The sequence below is a fragment of the Vespula pensylvanica genome, chromosome 21, assembly GCF_014466175.1.
Source record: "Vespula pensylvanica isolate Volc-1 chromosome 21, ASM1446617v1, whole genome shotgun sequence".
Lineage (NCBI taxonomy): Eukaryota > Metazoa > Arthropoda > Insecta > Hymenoptera > Vespidae > Vespula > Vespula pensylvanica.
Window position 1 is genome coordinate 648,934 of NC_057705.1, and position 22,552 is coordinate 671,485.

Genomic DNA, 22,552 nt, shown 5'->3' on the forward strand with positions numbered 1-22,552 from the left:
ATAGATTGCTTCGTGGTATAGCAAAGGAAGGTTAGCAATAGCATTAACGATTCGTTGACCGGATAACTGGTGTGAATTCTGTCAATTAGTACGATATTAGTAAAGTATTGTTTTAAATTTACATATGTGACACTAAAAAATGTCTTACGAGCACGCATCAAAAACGTCACCAAGCTCGTCAAGATTTGGAAGAGAAAGTAAATTTATTAGAATTTATGATCTTCTTAAAAATGACAAATACTTGTATGAAAGAACAAATATTTGTTTTAATCAATATTTTATTTTGCGTAACACGAGAAGTTTTATTAAATAATTTTATTAATTCGATATAAATAACGTCATTTTTTTATTTTGTAATCGTGGTTGATATTTAAGAAATGTTAATGTCAATGTTATTAAAAATAGTAATGATTTAACAGATGAACAAAGTCAACCAAATTCATCGATGTCATCCTCACAAAATCAAGGACAATTTGGTGGTAGAGGCAATGGTCATCCTTCATGGTTAAGAGGAAAAGAAATAGGTTTGTACTATAGAGATCTTCAAAGAAACAGAGCTAAGAAAAGGGAATTACGTATTATTAAATTAAAGCAAAGAGTAGAACAAACAATGAAACTAGCAGTTGAAAACTCTAAAGGACTGTATAATAAATTATGCGACGACGAAGAGAAAAGGAATAGTACAAGCAATGATCTAGAAAACAAATATACTCACATTCATGACTCGCAGTTTAAGAGAAAGTTTTTAGAAATTTTATCTGGTAATATACAACACAATATTACCAAAGCTATGTCAGTTAAATCTAAACTTGAAAGGGATCCTGTTTCCGATAAAAATCTATTGGACGAATACAATGGGAAATTGTATAACAGCGATTACAAAGCTATGCAAGCTTTCCGAAAGAAGTTACCTGCTTATGAAAAAAAAGCGGATATTATAGATTTAATAAAAAAAAATCAAGTTATGGTGATCAGTGGTGAAACAGGCAAGTAATTCGTGTTCTAACGCTTTCAAACGTTAAAAGGATTATTTTTTATTATATTTTAACGTATTATTTCAGGCTGCGGTAAGACGACGCAAGTTGCACAGTTTATTCTAGATAACGAATTAGAACAGAGAAATGGTAGTATTACTAGAATAATTTGTACACAGCCAAGGAGGATATCGGCAATATCCGTTGCTGAAAGAGTAGCTGCCGAAAGAGGAGAAAGACTCGGCAAATCAGTGGGCTTTCAAATAAGATTAGAAAAGTATGTAAATCATATGTGTCTGATAAATTTTTTAGTTATTAATCAAAAAAAATGAATACTTATGATCTCTTTTATAAAAAGGATATCGCCTAGAGAGCGTGGAAGTATATTATTTTGTACTACTGGTATGCTCTTGCAATTTATGCAATCCGATCCAGCGCTAAAAGGATTTTCGCATATAATATTAGACGAAATTCACGAACGTAGTACAGAAAGTGACTTTATTATCACTTTATTGAAGCAAATAATTCCTGTGGTATGCATCGTCGACATCACATCAGTATATTTATTTCTTAAAGACATAAGTAAATAGATTTTTTATTGTATAGAGACCAGATTTGAAAGTGGTTTTGATGAGCGCTACGCTTAATTCCGAAAGATTTTCCAGTTATTATAACGATTGTCCAATAATTCACATACCAGGATTCACATATCCTGTAGAAGAGTTTTATTTAGAAGATGTATTATTATTAACAGGGTGAGTATTTTTTCTTCGTATGATAAAAAGCTATAATATTTATACTTGTTATCTTTCTTTTTTTCTTTTACTACAGTTTTCGTTTAGTCGATAGTTCGTTTAAAGAAAAAGAACCTGGTTATAGAAAACATCAAAAAAAATACAAGCAACAGCACGAAAAAACTTGTCACTTCTTAAATATTATAAATCCATATATAAAGCAACTTACCTTAGAAGTAAGCAATAATCCACTGAAAATGAATATACACGTTGCAGTTTGATACAATCGTGAGAAATTAAAAAATATTTCGTTTTTTAGAAAGAATATCCTAAGTTTGTTATAGACCAATTATGTAATCCGGATAGTGAAAATTTATCTTTAGAACTTATAGAAGAATTGATCCATCATATATGTACGACGAAAGAACCTGGAGCTATTTTAGTATTTTTACCTGGAATGATGGATATCGTTAAGTTAAACAGAATTATGTTGAACTCCGAACGATATCCAAATAGTAAGTTATTTACACTGTGAAATGCATAGTTACAACACGAGACAATATGTCGGACGGATATTTGTTTCTGTATTTTTTCTTTTTTTTTTATATCATAGGTAGATATATCATTTATCCACTTCATTCTCGTATGCCAACGATCGATCAAAGGCTGATATTTAAGGAACCGCCTACTGGCATACGTAAAATAATAATCGCAACGTCCATCGCTGAAACATCTATAACGATAGAAGATGTAGTGTATGTAATCGACTGTGGAAAAACAAAGCTTTCCAAATTCGATGTGAATAAAAATATGGAAACGTTAGAACCCGAATGGGTATCTATGGCTAATGCTAAACAAAGACGAGGTCGTGCAGGAAGGTGAGCAATTGTTTCTTAGTACGCATTTCAGTACCAGGAACGATAAGCTTGTCGTTTTTTTTTTTTTTTTTTTTTTTTTGATTTTAGAGTGAAAAAAGGATATTGTTATCACCTCTACACTAAGGCAAGAGAAATGACGTTCGATGATTACCCACTACCTGAAATGTTACGTACGCGGTTGGAGGAAGTGATATTACAGATAAAAATTTTACAATTAGGAGAAGCGAAACAGTTTCTTGCTAGCGTTATGGATCCACCTAATTTAAAAGCTATCGATTTATCGCTTGATTTATTGAGGACATTAAATGCTTTAGACAACGACGAACATTTGACACCTCTAGGATATCATTTGGCGCAACTTCCTCTTGATCCTAGGACTGGTATTTCTTTTTATTTATTTTTTTTTTTTTTATACCATTGTAAACTGTTTGAAATCATCGTAACATCGCTTGCCTTTTTTTCTTTCAATTTACAGGTAAAATGATTATATGGGCCGCACTATTTTCTTGCATAGATCCAGTATTTGCAATAGCAGCCAGTCTCACGTTTAAGGATGCTTTTTATTGTCCTTTGGGAAAAGAAGAACAAGCAATGAAAAAAAAGTTAGAACTCAGTATGTGGCAATTTAGCGATCACATTGCTCTCGCGGAAGCTCTCAGGAGATTCGAGATCAATTATAGCTTTGGTTTTTGTCACGAATATTTTTTGTCCTTCAACACTTTGAAACTTCTTTCCGAAATGAAACGTCAATTTACTCAACACTTGTACGAGATGAAGTTTTTAGATAATGATAATCCAATCGACGAGGATGCTAATAGAAATTCTAATAACATAGCATTGATCAAAGCTATAGTTTGTGCAGGATTATATCCAAACATTGCTACTATAAAGCACGGGTATGTCAGTTATTACAAAGATTTATATTTTCAAATTCAATCTTAATTATCTATGCTTTTATTCCTTAGATCTGATTCGAAGCATGGTGTAATAGCTTGGACACCCGAAGATGGTTCCGTGAAACTACATCCATCCAGTGTTAATAATAAAATGAGGAATTTTCCAAGTCCTTTCTTAACTTATTTTACAAAGCAACGATCCACTGCTATTTATTTGCACGACACATCTTGTGTCACAGCTCCAATATTATTATTTGCTGGATCAAATAGTTCAATTAGTAAGACAACGATGCTACTTTACATTTCTTTTTATAACATCGATCTTATATCAATAAAATATTTATTTTAGAAAGAGAAAATGGGAAGTATATAATCACATTAAATACTTCGCAAAACTTCGTTTGCGAACCTAGAACAGCCAAAGTTATACAGGACCTTCGACAAGCAATAAATAATTTATTAGAATATAAAATTTCGCATCCTGGTACAGTAAATTGGAATACTCAAGAAGGACAAATACTTAAGTAATTAAACATTCTTTCAATTTTACAAAATAGATTTTTCTCGATCGATATAATAATTAATTAATTCATCTCGCTTGATTTATATATTTTTACAGCGCTCTTATAGAATTTGTATCCCAAACGGACGAAGAAATGGGATTTGGTAAATTGACACGGTAAGGTAGACGAATATACAATCTTGATCAATGTAAAAATATCTGAATTGAAATCTTTATTCAAAGGGACAAATTATACATCATGTATTACTGTATGTATTATGCATTACTTTAAGTCATCTATTATTGTAAAATGTATACTTAAATACAAAATAAACAGATTTATGGAATTCTACGTCACTTGACGAAAACTCCATATATAAATTATTAATGCAATTTCTTAATAAAAATCTTCTATAGATCTGTTTTTGTCAATGCATACATTATATATCCACATCTTTTTCAAAAAAATCTAACAATCATTTCCGGTTTTTACCTCTACTTTTTTATTATTTTTTTTTTTATTAATTAATTATTAATAACAATTTTGTATTTTTATTAATTATCAACAACAACAATTAATTTTTTGCTAAACCTTTCAGTACAAAAAAAAAGAATTACAAAGAATTGTGAATAACGTTTCAATGTCTTTTAAAAAATATGATATTTTCATTGCACTTTTGATTCATAATTTTGATTAACGTAGTACATGTACCGGTGATATTACTTTCAAAGCGAATTACACCGTATCATCGAAAAATCTCGCAGACGACGTTTTCTAACATATAATTTTTCACCTTAGGATAGATAATTATGTTCTTCGTGAGAGAAAAAAAAAGAAACAAAAAAGATAATATATAAGAAGACGTATATTAGTCAGAAGTGATCACACACTTGGAGCAGAGCTTACATAAACCTTCAATTAACGTGATTGGTGGTCGTCGACTCGCGGGTAGAAAAGCCTGCGCGTCGTGATGAAAACTCGATATCCTTGATGAAGACAACATTTATATATATATATATACGTATATATGTATCTCGTGTGGTATGCGTCATTATTTTAATCGTTATAACGACAATAATTATACCTGATACTTTATCATTTCTTTCTTTCTTTCTTCTCTTTTTCTTTTAGACCAGAATACTCGAAGGCTTACGATTGGTCCTCCACAGTTGATCCATCCTTCATTTCCTTCGATCCATTTCATTCCAAGGTAAAAGTTTTTCAATTGAATTTCTACGTTTGATATATAACATATCCACGTCCCTTCATCTTTTTCTCTTTAATCATTCTTTTGAAATTTAAACTAGATTCCTTTCTTCTTCTTTTTCTTCTTTCGTCAAAGAAATTATTTTCAAACGAGTTTCGGGATGAATAAAATCGAAATCCTATCCTCGTAACACCGATCACGTATAGAATGATAAATGTATATCGTATGTATGTATGTATGTATGTATGTATGTATGTATGTATGTGGGATAGATTTAAAAGGGGAGACTGCTCCTGATATATTGGCGCGAAGTTCAAACGAACACTCTGTGAAAATAAATCAGGACATGGAAGGAAGCAGAGAAAGAAAGAAAGAGAGAGAGAGAGAGAGACGACAGTATTGTTTCGTCACTCCTTAGATCTTGATGAATAGTCGTAGAGAGAAAGACGGATAGAGGAGAGACTCTGAATAAAGTTAATCCGCATTCATAATCACGAAACGCACGGAACATCTACGCACGGTATTAAAGAGAATGAGAAAGAGAGAGACAGATATATAGAGAATGACAGAGAGGGGGGGAGAACGAGTGAAAATGAGTAAGAGTGAGAGTGAGAGAGAGAGAGAGAGGGGGAGAAGTCTTGGAAGGACCTCGTCGTCTATCAAGCATGTCGCCCTTTGCCCCGTTAATTCTCTCTTTCTTCTGCCTTCTGATATCTGAATGCAACCGGAAGCCCTTTCACGCGACCCTGATTTCATCGTCCGAATGAAAACGAACGATTTGCTGCTCGTGAAAGACGAGCTACATACATACGTAAGTACATAGTTCGAGTTTCGTCTCGTTTTTGTTAACACAATGATGAAGCTTAACCTAAACATTATCATAGAATATGTCATTTGATTCTCATCGAATTAAAAGTGCTTTTGTTGCAAAGAAGAATATATTTTTTATATACAATTTCTGAAAATGTTATTCGATTCTTTTAGAATTTTAATTATTTTGCAATTAAATGTGTATATTATATATGTATGTATATATATATATATATATATATATATATATATATATATATATTTATTTACACCGGAAATTAATTCGAAATAAATCGCTACGCAAAATTTTATTAGATCGCTTCTTATTGGCTAAGATAGATTTCTATATATATAACTATAAAAAGTGTATCGATTGGTAATAAGAAAATATCATGTCGCTTCTGATTGGCTGAGACAGATAGTACAGATGTTGCGCAATTGTGATAGATACGATATTTTATATATATATATATATATATATATATATATGCGTATTTCTTAGGAAATTAATTAATACGAAATAATAATTCGTTACGTAAAATATGATTAGGTCGCTTCTGATTGTCTAGAATAGAAATATATATATAGATATATGTAAGTTTGATAAATTGATCGATTTGAAATAACGATACCTCATTGGATCTCGTCCGATTGGTTAGCACTAATCAACCAATAAAATTTCAGTATTAATACAGTTCCCTTTATTACGTCTTGTGGCGTACTTCACGTTCTTTTAATTTTCGCAATTCGCGACTTGTTGATTCTTCGTGAAACGAATAAGTAATTACAGTGAATATCTTTTATTTAGTGAAACGATAAAGTTGTTTTATCGTATAAAGTGTGCATTCGTGGAGTCGATAAATGTGACTGTAGTAAACCGAAGGACGATATCGATCGAGATAATCATGAATAGGAATAAAGAAAAGGTACGTGTATCTTTCGTAAATATATATTTCTTTTATATTCTCAACGTTCAATATTTGATAGATTTATCGTTCGACTCTAGCAAGAAACTAAAACATGATTCCTCTTATAAAATGGCTTAGAGGGTTCTTGTCAATCAACGTGTCGGTTTACGTTTTCAGAAGGCTCGCGAAATGAGGTCTCCTTCTTGGATCGCTGCACTCAGCGAGCGTATAAACATCCCGATGCAGCTGCAACTTATAATCCTTTCTTCGTCGAGTCTTCCTAACTGTTATCACCTAAGTACGCCTACGTAGACATATCCTACTCCTGCTTTGTCTCTCGTACACACTTACGTGTGTACATATACGTACGTATTTTTTGTTCCTTTTTGGTTATCTCTTTCTTCCTTTTCTATCCTTCAACGAGTCGTTCAGCTTCGAAAAAAAAAAAAAAGTAAAGAAATAATAAGAAATATCGCGTCGATCGTTCGAATCACGTCGATCATTTGAATCGATTGAAACTGATCTCTAAGAGGGCAACGAACGTACCATAAGTATGTTTGTATGTATGCGTTTAAAGCGGATCGCGTTTGTATATAGCGCACAAGCCCATGTAAAAAGCAAATAGATAATAAAACGAGGACTATCTCGGACCGTTGCCGTTAAAACGGGCGCGACTGACCGGCGTCGTAGATCTGCCTGTTTATCTTCTGTCAACCAAACCGATAGAGAGAGGGTAGGAGGGAGGGAGACATGCACAGAGTCTCCAAATCTCTCGCTTGCATCTTCTATTCGTTATATTCGACTAAGAAAAATACACGTTCGTACACTTTCGAAATAGTATCTCTCTTATTTATTTTCTTCGCTCGTTTTAATTTACTACAAAAAAGAAAGAAAAGAGAAAAAGAAATTTAATTAAATCGGTCACGTCGTGCGATATAAAACGATCTTTTTCATTATCATTATTATTATTATTCGCGTTTGTAATAATGACAATGTATTCACTAGAGAAATCGAAGAAGTTACGTATATCGATGGATTAGTCATCGATCGTATTCTCGCGCAGCGGGATATTTGAATTTGGTAGGAGAAACTCGACCATAAAGTTTTCAGATGCCACCCCATCTGTGACATTCACCCTTGGTGATACGTATTTCGAAGTTGAAATTATATGCGTATTGGCGAATAGAAATAGGGTGCTGTTACCTTCACTATTAAACTTGACGGAATAAAAGAGTGGAATATAGAACGAAATCTAGCAGCAACTATTTACGAATCTTATCTGCTCGAAAGATAACGGAAACATACTCTTTGTTGTATAACTAAACAAGCTACTACATCTCTATATATACATATATATAACTACGTTTAGAACCCAACAAGATAAATGCCGATGAAGTCGCATTTATTATATTCCAAATAGGGAAACTCTCTCTCTCTCTCTCTCTCTCTCTCTCTCTCTCTTTCCCTTTGTGTGTGTGAGAGGGAGAGAGAGAGAGAGAGAGAGCATTCGTCCATTTCCCGGAGGCATACTCGATCGACGCAAGATTGGCCACGAGGGGTAAACACCCCTCGAGATGTTTCCATCGCGGTACCATCCCTTAAGGGCGAAACTACCATCGCATATTCGAAACATTATGCAAGAGAAGGGCCAGACCCCTACCTACCTACCTACCTACCTACCTACCTATCTATATACCTACTTACCTACCTAGCTATCTACCTACCTACCTACCTACCTACCTACCAGAAATCCTATGAATCGGAGTCGTGCCACGAAATTGCACGAGTAATCTCAGACTACCGACGACGAACATTTCCATAAAAATAATTAAACGACTACGGTCTACGTTTTCTTCCCTTCCCTATCTCTCTCCCTCCCTCCCTTCGCCAACCTACCTCGCCCAATCTAGTGCAGCTTCGGCCCTTCTGTAGTTTTTTTTTTCTTTCTTTTTTTTTTCTGCTTTCGCTTCATTGAATCGATTTTTTTCGTTAAAAAAATGAAACGATTGTAAGGAATCATCTCGATAGTTAGATCGCATATATCTTTTTTTTCTTTTCTTTTCCTTTTTTTTTTTTCAAATACGTAAAAAAATATCTTTGCATGAAAATCGACGATAAGTCTGTAAGAAAAAAATTTGTTCCATCGCTCGTTAGTTTTATTTACAAGAAGTCAGAGGCAGGCCTCGCGCATACAACATAATCGAGGAAGTGTGTGCCGCATCTGCCGATCTCACAGATATTCTCTCTCTTTTTCTGACACACATACACGTGTAAAAGAGCACTTGAAAATTCATTCCACCTTATAACATAGTTGCTTGGATTCAACAACGGTGCTACAGAAACAGCAGGCCTTCAAAGAGAGAGAGAGAGAGAGAGAGAGAGAGATTGGTGGAAAACACATCTAGATGCATAGCTCTTTTTTTGTATTTTTTTTTTCTTTTTCTTTTTCGAGGGGGCCACGTGCATTTACGATTAAATTTCCCCACTTTTCTTTTTTTTCTCCCCTTTTTTTTCACTCTTCAACAACTCCCTCCCTCTTTCTCTCTCTCTCTCTCTCTCTCTCTCTCGGTGATATCTGCCAGAAATATCTTTGACAACTGTGCTTTTTCTTCCTTGATTTATTTCAATGTTTCGTTCATTTCGATATTTCAAAGATTCCGTCGATTCGTTATGAAATATTGTCGGTACGAGACGAAGAGGTAAATGGAAATTGGGAAATCGAGTATTTTACTAATTATTGTCTTTGGATGTGTCTGTGGGAACGTGCGTGTATGGGTGCGTGAGTGTGTGTTACTGGCATGTAACAGCCAACGTAAACAATCCTACGACAAGGTTTGAATACAAATGCGCAATTCCAGGAGGTCGTTCCACACAATTTCCAAGAGGAGGGGGCCCCAAATACAACGCGTCAAATGGGTTTCCAGTATCTGAACATCATCTCGGCACTGAAGGTGCATTATGCTTCTCGTATATGGAGGGTGGTATATTAAGTGTGCTATTACCTATAGTTCGCACAGCAATGTCGCGATCGTAGATAGAGCTCGATGCGATCACGTAAGGCCGTCGTCTAGTTGTATCCGTTCATTTTCATTCCTTCATTATCCTTACAAATTTAATATTCGTTATTTATGCTTTCGTTTTGCAAGAAATCTTTTGGAAATAACCGAGAATGGAAAGGATTGATTTTTATATTATCTTATTTATAAAAAAATATATACATATATACCTATATAGATCTGTAAAGTATTTATAAATCTACGAGAGAACGAGAACGTGCTGATTTTTTATATTATTCTATATAAAAACATGTTTATACCTTTCTCTCTCTTTCTCTCTCCTATTAATATCATTTTCCATTTCTCTCTTATTTCAATAGGATTGCATATACGTTTGTAAAAATTTCTATAACGAATTTGCAGAAATATGTTGCAGAAACCGTATACTCTTCCAAACTGATACCAATAATTATAATACATTTTTCTTTAATGTATTATAGATAATTTGGAGACATTCTCACGCGCGTCGGTATCGTTGGAAATGGAGATTTAAGAAGAAGGAGCAACGATCAAGGGATAAGAAGGAATCAAACTCGATGATTTCCGGCTAGACGTTCCCATTCGAAGAGCAGGAGTGTCCATTCGAAACACGTTATTCGGATCGTCGATTTTCCCGTCATAACGAGTGAAAGGCGTCGTTTATCGGTGTCACTACTTCCGGGGGTATACAAGAGGAGGGGTGACAAGAGAGGGTGAACCGAGTGTACGACGTGGAGAAGTGGAAGAGAGAGAGAGAGAGAGAGAGAGAGAGAGAGAGAGAGAGAGAGAGAGAGAGAGAGAGAGAGAGAGAGGCGTGCAGTAATGCGTCGAATGACGGGGCAGTCTCATAGGACAATCGTCCAGGACTCGGAGAAGTGGGGTGGACTAGGGTGCGAGGGGGTTGGAAGGGTGTCGAAATGCAATTCATCACAACAGAGACAGAGAGCTCTCCCACTAGTACCACCCTCTCTGTCCTCTCGCACGCACCCAACGCATCAATCTTCTTCTCCAACAATGTTCGCGTAAATTACCCTCATCGATATCAAAGTGACGAGGGTAGTGCTGGTGGTAGTGCTTCGAGAAGACCAGCCCTTATCCAACGCGAGTTTGAAAATTGAGTTTACAAAGAGAGAGAGAGAGAGAGAGAGAGAGAGAGAGAGAGAGAAGCAAAGAAAGAAAGAGTATTTTCGTCCAATGCAAGCTTTTTTCTACTTCTTCTTCGAGACGTAGCTAGCGACGGAGAAGTTCAATGGAGTACATTAGAGTAGATCAAATTTCTTCAGATGGAAATTATTCAGGTATACGTATGATGTTCTTTCTTTCTTTTTTCTTTTTTTTTTTTTTTATGTAATTTATGTACAGAGAAATCATAGAGAAATTTGTTTTCTTTTATTACTAAACACGTGTCATTATTGGAGATTGAAGCTTGGATAATTAACGACACGGCCTGATCGTTAACACCGATCCAATCACAGCGTCGACCACCGAGGAGTTAATGATCAATCACCGTTGTGGCGTTGATGAAATTTCTATCATAATACCATCGGAAATATTGCTATTTAAAGCTCCCTAGTGCTTGTTGAGTAAGACAATCGACGATTAAATTCAAGTCGATCGAGTCTACTAATTTATCAAAGAATTATTTCATTGTGCGTTATAGCGCAAGTAAGTTTTTTTTTTTCGTTCGTTTAATTTTAAATTATTAAGTAAAAAATTATTTTAAACGCGAATATTAAATTTTTCAGAAAGAGATTTCTTCAGACTGGAGGAAGATAACGAGTCAGACTCGACGTAGGATCGTGAAGATTTAAAAAAATATTTGAGTCACGCGTCTCTGCGTTCTTTAGGTAAAATCGATATAATTGTCTTTCAGCACGCGTGTCTATCGCGTTGAAACAAAACGTTATTTTGATTTTAGCTTTTACGATAGGTACCTGCTCATTCTCTCTTTCTCTTTATTTTTGTATTTTACACTTTTTCTCTCTCGTAGGGAAAAAGCAAAGATCTCGAATATGACTGTAAAAAGATAAAGAAAATTACTGTAACAAAAGTTTCTTTAAAGAGAGAAAGAGAAAGAGAGAAGCTAGATAGTAGTAGCAGGCAAAGCACGTTGCACACGTTCGCGTAGATGCGTTTAACTGCACGCGACAGAATGCATAATATTACGGATATGAGAGTTCGATAAGACGACGACATCGTTGCGGTTAGCAAAGTATTGAGCCTACGGTCTTTCGAGGTGAACTCACTCGAGGATTATCCTTTAACGAAGCCTTAGATCTGAGTTATACTTTCGACACACGAGTACCCAAAGCGCGTGTTAACTTTCTCGCGAAACCTAACTGGATCGACATCGCATGTTTCTTCTACCTCGATCGATCGATCGATCCTTGTATTACTTTTCCGACCCTTCGAAAATGGGAAATCATATATTTATAGACCTTTGAGATTAGCTTCAGATGTGTATTATATATACACACCGTGAGTCCGACGACGGGGAAACGATTTTTATGGGATCATGCAGGAATCGAAAATTCTTATCGTCTATCCTATCATTTCCACGTCATGCTTCAAATATTTTCCTTTCCTTGTTGATACGATGGTATATGTGTGTACAAAAAAGTTTAAGGTCAAAATATATGGGATAAATCGATGATAGGGGGTGGTCCGAAATATTGATCGAAAAGAAAACTTAAGTCTTAATCGCCTATATTTACAACTTATTATCGTCAATAATTACAAATTCAATGATTATTCTAAATCGAGTATTAAATTTTCGAATCGATAATATCACAAAAGCGTTCGTCGACAAATATTTTATCATCTCTTTTTGCATTTGAAAATGGTCGTTGAACGTTTTCGATGTAAGCTCCGTTACGTTATAAGATAAAACGAGGATTAAACCGTTCTATTAATTCCATCGATTAATCTACCAACGATTATGGAAGTTTATTTCGTTCGTTCGATCAACGCGGATCAAACTGTCTGGTCTTTATCCTTTGTCCGACGAATCCTGCGTGGCCTATGAGGAGGGTAGATAAAATCGGCATTACGTTAGGGACATGCACGTGCAAACCTATTAACAAACGTACGTTTGCCTACTGCGTATGCGAGTACACGTATGAGTTTGTGATTTATGTACATAGATCGATTCCGCCACCCCTTATTTTATCTACCTATTACTCTCATTAGACATTTGGAAATCACAGATATATTTTTAACGACGAATTCTAACTTTTCGGCACAAATATTTATCGTTTTTCTACGGATATACAATTTCCGGTTAGTTTTCGTGAGTTTTCTCTCTCTCTCTCTCTCTCTCTCTCTCTCTCTCTCTCTCTCTCTCTCTCTCTCTCTGTCTCTCTCTCCTCTCCAAAAAGAGTGTTGTAAACTTGACCATAGATTTTAATTATCCGAGAAGACTCTCCTCTTCACGTAAAATACCATGAAAAGGACTCTGTAGGGCTTTGCAATACATGGTCGAGTCATAAATCTCCAATTTGCGTCCGTTGCGAAACGACGAGGAAGCTTAATTGGTATAGTCCTGCTACCCTTACACTCGCTCGCAAAACTTTCCAAGCGGTTTCCGCTTGAGTTAGAAAAACGATGTTTTCGAGTCAGCGAACGCTTTGTAGAGAGAGAAGTTACTTTCTCCAAACTATTATCCATGATCGAAACGGCGATTAAAACAAACGGTGATTGAAAATTAAAGCGTTTTTCAAAGGTACAAAAACAAAAAGGGAAAAACGGAACGGTTACTTACATTAGATCCTATTTTTTTTCTCTCTCTCTCTCTCTCTGTTTTTTTCCACCAAAGTTTCTTTCACTAGTACAGTCAAAAAAAAAAAAAACAGAAAAAAAAAGATAGAAAAAAAGCTTCTCTAAAAAATGTTACGCCCACGTAGAAATAGAAAACGAAACGTTACGAAGTTGCTTGAAATTTTTTGCAGAAACAAAAATATATAAAAAATAAAAAAAAACGTGTGAGAGAGAAAGAGAGAGGCCGGAAACATTTTGTAAACCATATTAAAGCGTTGGTGGATTCTATTTTGAAAAAGCTCCGCGCAAAATATTCGGCTTTCATTCGCGAACGATCATTTTGTTTACTCCCTTCTCTCTCTACCTTGAAGTTTCTTTTTATTAGACATTTATTAGAAATAAGATGATTAGATCGTTATACCAGATCGATTTTAGCGACGATTTCTAGGAAGTCGGGTTAGAAAACTCAATATTCTCATAATAAATTCACGATCGTGTTTTTGGGATAACTCGTTAATAGGAATGTTTCTTTTATCAATAATAATCAATGCCCCCCAAGGCCATTCGCGTATATTTTGACGAGGCTTTCTCGAAGCCTGAATTTACTACGTAGAATTTTCTTCGAGGATCTCTGCTTAGTCACGCGTTCTTCCGCTCTTCGATTGAGATTCTCGATCGAAAGATTAATCATATGTGCAATTATGTACACGCATATACGCGCGCGCTTATAAATTTGTAATTGAATTTAGCTTGTGACATAGGTAATATCAATTAACGTAAAATTACAAATATAATTCTTCTGACGTTTCAACACATTCGCGCGTAATTTATCATTGCGCGTCAATTACACAATTTTCTTTATAATTTATAATTTATCATTATTAACGATCTACTTAATGATCTTTTATATCGTCGTCAGTGTATTTTTTTTTTTTTATTCTATTACAAAATATAGCTTATATAAATTTGTAAGAGGAACAGGATACAATTAAACGTGAAATAGGATTTTTTGTGAAATTCATGACGCTTCAATTTAACATCAAACTTGTCCAATTATTTCTCTAATTACTAATTGCTTAACTGTATTAGTCGTTATATCGTGTTATGGCAGTTAATCGTACCGAAGTATTTAGTTTCTCGTGAAAACTAAAAACAGCAAATATACGATAGCGTCGAGCCGTCAGCAATTATATTCGTAATTCGAATCCTACGTTAACAAGTCATAAGCTAAATTCAACTGTAAATATATAGAAGAAAATCGATGCGGAAAAGTCGACTAAATTTTACAGTTATGTCACAATAAAATCATGTAATTTAACGTGTCTGGGGAGGAGAGTCGTCAAAGAGAAAAGAAAAAAAGATCTCTGTGAAACGTAAGAACGGTATGTAAGGTGTAGGAAAAATATGTGTATACATATTCGTATACACGTATATGCACGCATGGTACCGTTGCATTTCCGGTGGAAAGAGGAGACTCGTCCTGGACCTACGGTGTTGGTACGAAAGGTAAGAAGAAGGGCATAGGGAGGAGAGGAGAGGAGAGGAGAGGAGAGGAGAGGGCAGAGGAGCGAAGCGAAGGCGAAGGTCGAAGGTCGAAGGTGTGGTAGGTGAGAGGCAAGAGTGAAAGAGGGTAGGAGCGAGCGAGCGAGAGAGAGAGAGAGAGGGAGAGAGAGATAGGGAGGGAGGGACAGAGAGACGTATTAGAGAAAGATAGAGGGAAGGCGCGCACGAATAAGGACGCGAGTGGTGGGGGGTGCGCGCGCATCCATCGAGCACGCCGCCGAAGCCGCATGGTCGGGTAACTTCAGTAACTCCGTAACCTTCGAACGTCGAGCCCATACTTTTCTCCTTCGCGAAGGAATTCGTTGAGCGTGTACACTGTTTACGTTCGTTTATCGTAACATTTCTTCCCCTCCGCATATTAATATTCGCATTATTTATTAACACGACGTTCGCTAAATTGAATATATACGTCGTAATAGGGTATCGAACGTACAATAGTGAATTATGAACAATCCCGTATGATTCCCGCGCTTTTTTGTGACTAGGATTTTTTTTCTTCGAAGAGAAAGAAGAGAACGAGTAGCATCATGAAAACGACGAATAATTATCTCCTCGTTGTATCTATTATATCGTTCTTTACGACCTCGATATTTTGCGAACCGAACGACGCTACTACCACACGTATTCCTATATTAAAGTGTTGCCCGCGCGATAAGGAACTAATCGTGTCCATTGAGAATGGTATTTCGAAGGTTACTAACGATTGCAGGAAAAGCACGACGGCATGGCAACCAAAGATCTATTCGCCGACTCGACAAATGCAATTTAACGAGCCGTTAGACGGATGGAACGTTTTGGAGGGTAGAAGACCGGAATGTCGAGACGATTCCGTTTTGACCAAGATTCCATCGAGAGCGGCTGTACCCTTCATATTTCTCGAAGATGGTTATGCTATCGTCGATGGAAACGTCGAGGAACCGATTGCACCCAACGATTATTGTGCCGACGCCAATGCTATCTTTGTTTGCGTTAAGAAAACCCCGGAAGGGAATCGTGCCGCGGCGACTATGAAACCCAAGATTAGGCGTTGCTGCGGAAAATCTGCCGTTTTCCACGAGGGCAGGTAAGTTTAACTGTTATTTTCATTCATATCCAATTCCAATATTTCAAGCGATACGTTTGAAATAATCCTAATATAAATCCGTAGAAAGAAAAAAAAAATTTGTTTACCGATCCGAAGAAGAGCGGGTTTATTTAAATATACGTAGATATTAGATATATTGCGTCCGTCTATAAACCAAGTATAAATATTCCCATTAACATTTATCACGCGGTACAGTTGTTTTCTTTTTCGTCGGTGTTCGTATTCTTTGCGTTGTTATTTCGAAAGGCAGTAAATAATTATTATTTTTTTTCTTGTGTCAAGCTACGTGAACACGTCGCAACACGTTGTCGACTACTCTGTTTACATTCCTTTTGTTCCGTTCTCTTTGGAACGTCTTTAAACGAAAACTTGGCAGAGGAAAAGAATGTAAATAATTTCTCCTTGTTATTTTTCTTGTTTTTCTTACTTTTTCATATGATTATTATCGAGATATATTTCGATACCTATTTCCGTAACACGCAATTCTTATTACGTTCGCTTAGTAACGAAATTGGTTACGTTCGAATATCATCGAAACGATTTCGTTAAAGAGAAATCAATTTTAACGCGTGGAAATCGAAAGTGTTTAGAAACGATTTTGCTTGCTGTTACTTTCGACGTTTGTATCTTTATCGAGAGGTACGCTTTTCTGATAATTTCAGGTGAAGAGATATTGCACCTTTCCAAGTGAATCGTAGAAAAGAACTTTTAATATATACGATATACGATTAATATAGAAATTTATGGACGATGTTGGAAAAAAGAATTACGAATGCAATTCTTGAGTGAATTAAAAAAAAATATATAATAAATCTAGGGATTTCTGTTATTGCCGATGTAATTGACGAAGGCTAAGAATCACAATTTTCTAATACATCGTTGTATTTAACAGGGAATCGTGCGATTTTGTAAACGAGTCGGAAGACACGACACCGTTATTAGGAGACTCATCGGCAATGGTGGACATAGTGTCAGGATTTCCGGCTTGTCCTCGGGGGGACAAATACACGATCTTGGCCGACGTAAAAGATGCCGTATTGCAGTTGGACGGTAGCATGAAAGTAGACGGTGTTATTTTACCGAGCGGCCAGTTTTGCGTCGAGAGGATCAAGGAACTCAACCAGGCGGTCAAGGTCTTCGCTTGCTCCGAACACGCACCGCAAAGGTGAGAGTGCTCAGCCTCTGCGTTTTTATCTTTTTTCCTCTTTTTTTTTATATTTATCTTCTTCGTCTTAACTTTATCCTTTTATTTTACTTTTTATCTTCTTTCTCCTCTCTTATCTTTCTTTCTCTCTCTTTCTCGTCGACTTCCGCGAATGGTTCGACGTTTCTTCGTAAAGAGAGAGAGAGAGAGAGAGAGAGAGAGAGAGAGAGAGAGAGAGAGAGAGAGAGAGAGGGAGAGAGAAAAAGAAAGAGACTCGACTAAACATTTACACGTTAAAGATTTCAAGAAATTTTCTTAGTAGATCGAGCGCAATATTCTTCCAAGAAGAAACACTATGTTCGTTTCTCCTACCTAGCTAGCTTAAGCTGTATCTTCTTTCACGGATATTAATATCGAAAATTATATACCCCCTCGATCGTCGCCGATGGTGCGTGAAACATCTTCGACACCGAACCAACGAACGAAACGAAGAGTGAAACGTAGCACGTTAAACCCGTAACTGTTCTACAAAATTTTGCGAGATATGTTTTTTTTACTCGTTGTTTATTCAGACAACGCGTCGTATAAAAATATACCAAGCATCGTTCATTTCAAATACTGTCAGCCTAATTGCGAATAATATCGTTCAATTATTTATTTATTTTATCGATCTTATACTCTTGATATTTTCTATTTCTTTTTTTTAAGAATTTTTAGATCGACTTACGATCGATTACTTGGATCAAATCGATCGACTCCAAGTATGACAATGATATCAAAATTTCAGATAATATCTCTCTCTTTTTCTCTGTCTTCGGAGATGCTATCAACAATAAGAATATTCTCTCGTAAATATCGTATTATCATTCGGAACGTGCGAGCGTTCGACTTTTTCTCAAAGAGAATAGAGAAATGACGTAACTAACTAGAAAGGATGTAGAGATAATCTTACATGTAAAGTGCTAAAAGCGTAATCGACGTGAGTGGTTTCTCCACGTCTTTAATGAGAATTTATATATTTCAACTTACTTAGCGAAAGAAAAAAGGAAAGAGAGTCGAGGGAATTACGCAAAAAAATTGATCAAAGTCGGCGAGTTTTTCGAACTCGTTTGTAGGACTCGATTAAATCTACGTACGTAGGTACGCAGACACGTTTATATATAGGAAGGTGATAAACGAGAGTAACTTGAGAAAATTATAGATTTGTGAGTGTATTCTCGTTTAATACCATCGAAGAGTTGAAAAAGAGAGAGAAAGATAAAGATAGATAAAGAGAGAGAAAGAGAGAGAGGGAAAAAGATAGAGAGTGGCAATACCCCGTTGATATGTACGCGAAGAGCCTTCGATTATCGATCGATTTCCGTTTCCCCTTTGAACGAAGAGTCTCTTTGAAAAAGCGTGCATACGTTATACCCTTATTTGCGATCGCGTAACGCAGATGCTGTGCTGTACTATGCTATACCGTGCTATGCCGTGCTTGCAGCACAGCATCATGAAGTAACGCGAACCTCCAATCCGCATAAATATTATCTCCGTGGTAGAAACTTGGTTCAGACTCTCTACCGTAGTCCATCTTTCTCTGTAACGTTTGAAATACCTATTTCACCCTTTCGCGAAAATAAATGAAAATCGAAAGGCTCTTTTCTCTCCGTGAGCTCGTTTTCTGAGCGAACGTTAGTGACGGAATTATCGGAATCTTTCCAAAACGCTTTCTCCTCTCTCAGCCTCTCTCGTGACTTTCACTTTGTCCGTGTATACGTGTATACTTTCTTACTATAACTGAAATACGTATTATCTCCTTGAAAAGATTACGATCTATGTATATTCGTACCTTTAACATTTATCGCTTCAATAGCATTACAATTTTCTAAAGAATTTATTTTTATATGAATTATCCATGGATATTGTTCTCGGGTAACGATAATACGAGGATATAACCGTAATGATCGTACGTAGTAAAGCGTTATGGTAGACAAGGATGTGAAAGGATTCAAGTTTCGAGACGACAAAATTCGAAAAAACAAAATTGTTAGAATTCATCTTACGACTACTACATTTCCGGATGATTCATTCGGACGAATAACGGTTCTCCGAGAAGTTGCCAAGGACTATTACATTTCTTAGGGATTATTACTTCAGGATATCCTAAAATAACATACATACGTGTATATATATATATATATATACATACATATGTACACTCACACGCGCATATATATAACAATCGAGAGACGATAATCTTTTCAAGAGTTTACACGAAGAATTCGTCGCGATAAAGAGTTTGAGATGCCATTGGTAAATACTTTTACGGATAATTCGAGGTCAGGAAGATGCGTCGAGATGATTATACGTTTTTCTTCTCTTTCTCTCTCTCTCTCTCTCTCTCTCTCTCTCTCCATGAGAATGTAGCACGAAGAAACGGAGGAGTAGAGGAGGGAGGGAGGGAGGAAAGGGCGAAGGGCGAAATTTAATCAGGCATGCGGTGGACGAAATGCGATGAAGTATTACGGTGCATTATTCGTACGTCTCGATGGAACGAGAACGAGTGAGCGTGCAAAAGAGATAGATGGATAAAGAGCAGCGAGTGCATCTGTGTGCGTATGTATGAGAGAGAGAGAGAGAGAGAGAGAGAGAGAGAGAGAAAGCGATCCCTCGGCATAAAAGATCGATGGAATAACTCGCTGGCATGCCATACTGGCACGCGGCCAATCGATCGGTCGCTGATACCGAGAGATAAAGTTACCTCGAGTTTAATTAAACTACGAGCCCGTTAGAAAGCTGAACGAAGAAGAAAGCAGTTGGATCGATTCAAGAATGAATTTCTCTAAGCAAATGATAGGGATACGTGCTCGAATCGAATCATTTCGGGGATTTAATTTAATATGTTAATACGCGGTAGAAATTGATTCCGAATAAAAAGAGGAGAGAACGTTGAAAAGCGAGCAAAATTTTCTAAATGAAATTAACGATAATTTATTTGTCGTCTGAAATTAACGGTTGTTAATTGCGAAAGGATAATCGAAAGAAATATATCCGTGTAATTTGTTTGACGGCGACACGTGCAAGCAACAGACGTCAGGTTCGCTTTCCTATCCCCCTCTATGGGCTTTATCATAATTTTATTTCTTTTGCTCTCTTATTATTATTTTTTCTTTTTTTATACGTTAAGTTGATCGTCAAAAAATGATCTCGTAATTTGTCAATGAAATAATACGTTCTAACAATGTATTTGAAACCGGATTGATTAACCGTGTGAGGAGATAATCGGTGGATATCTCTATGTAGTTGGTTCTTTTTTTCAGACCACACGTGCAAGCAACAGACATCAGATTCACGCTCTATCCGGTCGGCTTTATCATCAGCGCTGTGTTCTTGGCAGCCACCTTGGCTGCTGGTTGGCTGTTACCAGCGTCTCATCACGTTTTGCACTGGCGATGCCAGACTCATCATGTCGCTTGCTTGATGCTTGGCGATCTTCTCATGGCTATCATTCAGCTAGCAGGAGATTCCCTCCGCGGTGGAAGTTGCAAGGCTCTTGGTGAGTCATCCTCTTTTATTGCCTTTTTTCTTCCCTTTTTCTTGCTACGTTTTTTTCTTCTCTTCTTTCTCCACCTCCTATCGCTGCTCTAGGACTCTCTACTCCCTCTCCCATAGCGTTATGGCGTGCGCCGTGTTCCTTAGACCGTGTCACCCCTCCAAACAATCTTGGAAAGCGATAAGCATCAAAGGGTTCCTAGAAGTCGGAGGAAAGCCTTCTCGAGCTAGCAGGATGCGTGTATGTGTTACTCGCGAATAAGAGGAACAACTTATCTTTAAGTGATAAGGAAATTGCATTTGGGAAGAAAAGATTCTTATCGTTTTAGTTTGAAATATTTCCTACTTCAACACCTGCACTTTGTCCTGACTTTCTCCACTTCCCGCTATATATATATATATATCTCTCTCTCTCTCTCTCTCTCTCTCTCTCCTTCGCTCTCTCTTTCTTTCTTACTCTCATATTTTTTCATGGCGCATTTATTTTATGATCTAAACCATTACCTTTACACCGGGATGATAAGATCGTTTAAGAGAGTATATCGTATGCACCTCTTATCTTATCGATAACTAGTATATACATGCACGTGTACGTGTCAATGCAAGATCCTTCTTTTTTATTATTTCTTATTCACTTTTATCTAAATATTTTTTTTAACAAGTACGTATACTCTAAAAAAAAAAACTGTCTTGTGACAAGAGTTCCGAAGGATCTTACATGTTTTAAAACTACAAACCGTACTTAGGACTTCGATCCTATTAAATGCTAAAAAAAAAAAAAAGGACAAGAATTTTGAAACATCTTACATTGCATACGATGAGCTGACGCATACACGGACGAATATTAATATATATATATATATATATATATCGCGTAAAAGACAATCCTTTCGAAGGATCCAACAATACGTTTAACATTTGCATTGGATTCCTTTTTTTTTTTCTGAAGCTGATCTCGATTATACGGTCAATGACAAACGGCGGAACTAAATACACAGATGGAATTGGGAATCCCGGCGCCTATATGCGGCTACCGAGCGAGACCGAGCTTTATTTGCCACCCTCGTCCTCGTACCTATGCTTCCACCACTCTTCTCCACTTTAACCCCAACCCTCTGCTACTCTTCCCTCCCCACTCCCTCTTCGTTGTCTATCTCTTCGGCGATCCCCAAAACTCGGGGGGTAATTATTCGGATAATCGTAGTAATCCCTCGTAAAGCTTCGCTTCTCTCTCTCTCTCTTTCTCTCTCTCTTTCGGTCCCGCTTTCCGATCGCGAAAATCGATTAGCGCGTGTATACCTCGCGAAACTCTGGCTTCGTAATGGTCCGCAGAGGCTCTCATTCGCGTTTCTACGATTTATTTAACTCGAATCATCCCCCTACTGTGTGTTAAATCCATGGCTATCTGTTTCCATCTCTGTTTATCTCTCGCTCATTTCCTCTCTTTCTCTTTTTGTCTTCCTTTTTTTTCTCTCTCTCTCTCTATCTATCTATCTCTCTTTCTCTCTTATCGACCACGAGAGATT

General features: G+C 36.5%; 2 protein-coding genes across 5 annotated transcripts in view; both read left to right on the plus strand.

The window, feature by feature from the left end:
- Positions 1-24: 24 nt before the first annotated feature.
- Positions 25-11,601, plus strand: LOC122636356 (ATP-dependent DNA/RNA helicase DHX36). Of its 4 annotated transcripts, XR_006328921.1 has the most exons (17): positions 25-197; positions 420-986; positions 1,062-1,251; positions 1,333-1,507; positions 1,581-1,729; positions 1,806-1,944; positions 2,028-2,223; positions 2,322-2,586; positions 2,674-2,966; positions 3,062-3,482; positions 3,552-3,760; positions 3,832-4,006; positions 4,102-4,253; positions 4,784-5,026; positions 5,117-5,195; positions 9,769-9,861; positions 10,407-11,601. XR_006328921.1 is itself a non-coding variant. In XM_043827493.1 (13 exons), exons 1-13 carry the CDS (start codon positions 140-142, stop codon positions 4,163-4,165), a joined length of 2,901 nt encoding a protein of 966 aa, XP_043683428.1. In that variant the 5' UTR covers positions 25-139; the 3' UTR covers positions 4,166-4,372. The 4 variants fall into 4 exon arrangements, 2 of the variants coding, with proteins under 2 accessions (XP_043683428.1, XP_043683429.1); XR_006328920.1 differs by having other exon boundaries at positions 4,784-5,195; XM_043827493.1 differs by lacking the exons at positions 4,784-5,026; positions 5,117-5,195; positions 9,769-9,861; positions 10,407-11,601 and having other exon boundaries at positions 4,102-4,372.
- A 3,859-nt stretch (positions 11,602-15,460) lies between these two features.
- LOC122636358 (probable G-protein coupled receptor Mth-like 1) overlaps positions 15,461-22,552 on the plus strand; it is an 83,156-nt gene continuing 76,064 nt past the window's right edge. Inside the window, exons 1-3 of the mRNA XM_043827497.1 lie at positions 15,461-16,327; positions 17,241-17,513; positions 20,795-21,030. Coding sequence (XP_043683432.1) covers positions 15,792-16,327; positions 17,241-17,513; positions 20,795-21,030 — 1,045 coding nt within the window. The 5' untranslated portion in view covers positions 15,461-15,791. The remainder of the gene's footprint in view (positions 16,328-17,240; positions 17,514-20,794; positions 21,031-22,552) is intronic.

Bases quoted from the DNA above. Each gene is read 5' to 3' on its own strand.
- LOC122636356 (XM_043827493.1), top strand. From the start codon at position 140: ATGTCTTACGAGCACGCATCAAAAACGTCACCAAGCTCGTCAAGATTT. The intron at 987-1,061 runs GCAAGTAATTCG...GTATTATTTCAG, and splicing joins GGTGATCAGTGGTGAAACAG to GCTGCGGTAAGACGACGCAA. The intron at 1,730-1,805 runs GTGAGTATTTTT...CTTTTACTACAG, and splicing joins GATGTATTATTATTAACAGG to TTTTCGTTTAGTCGATAGTT.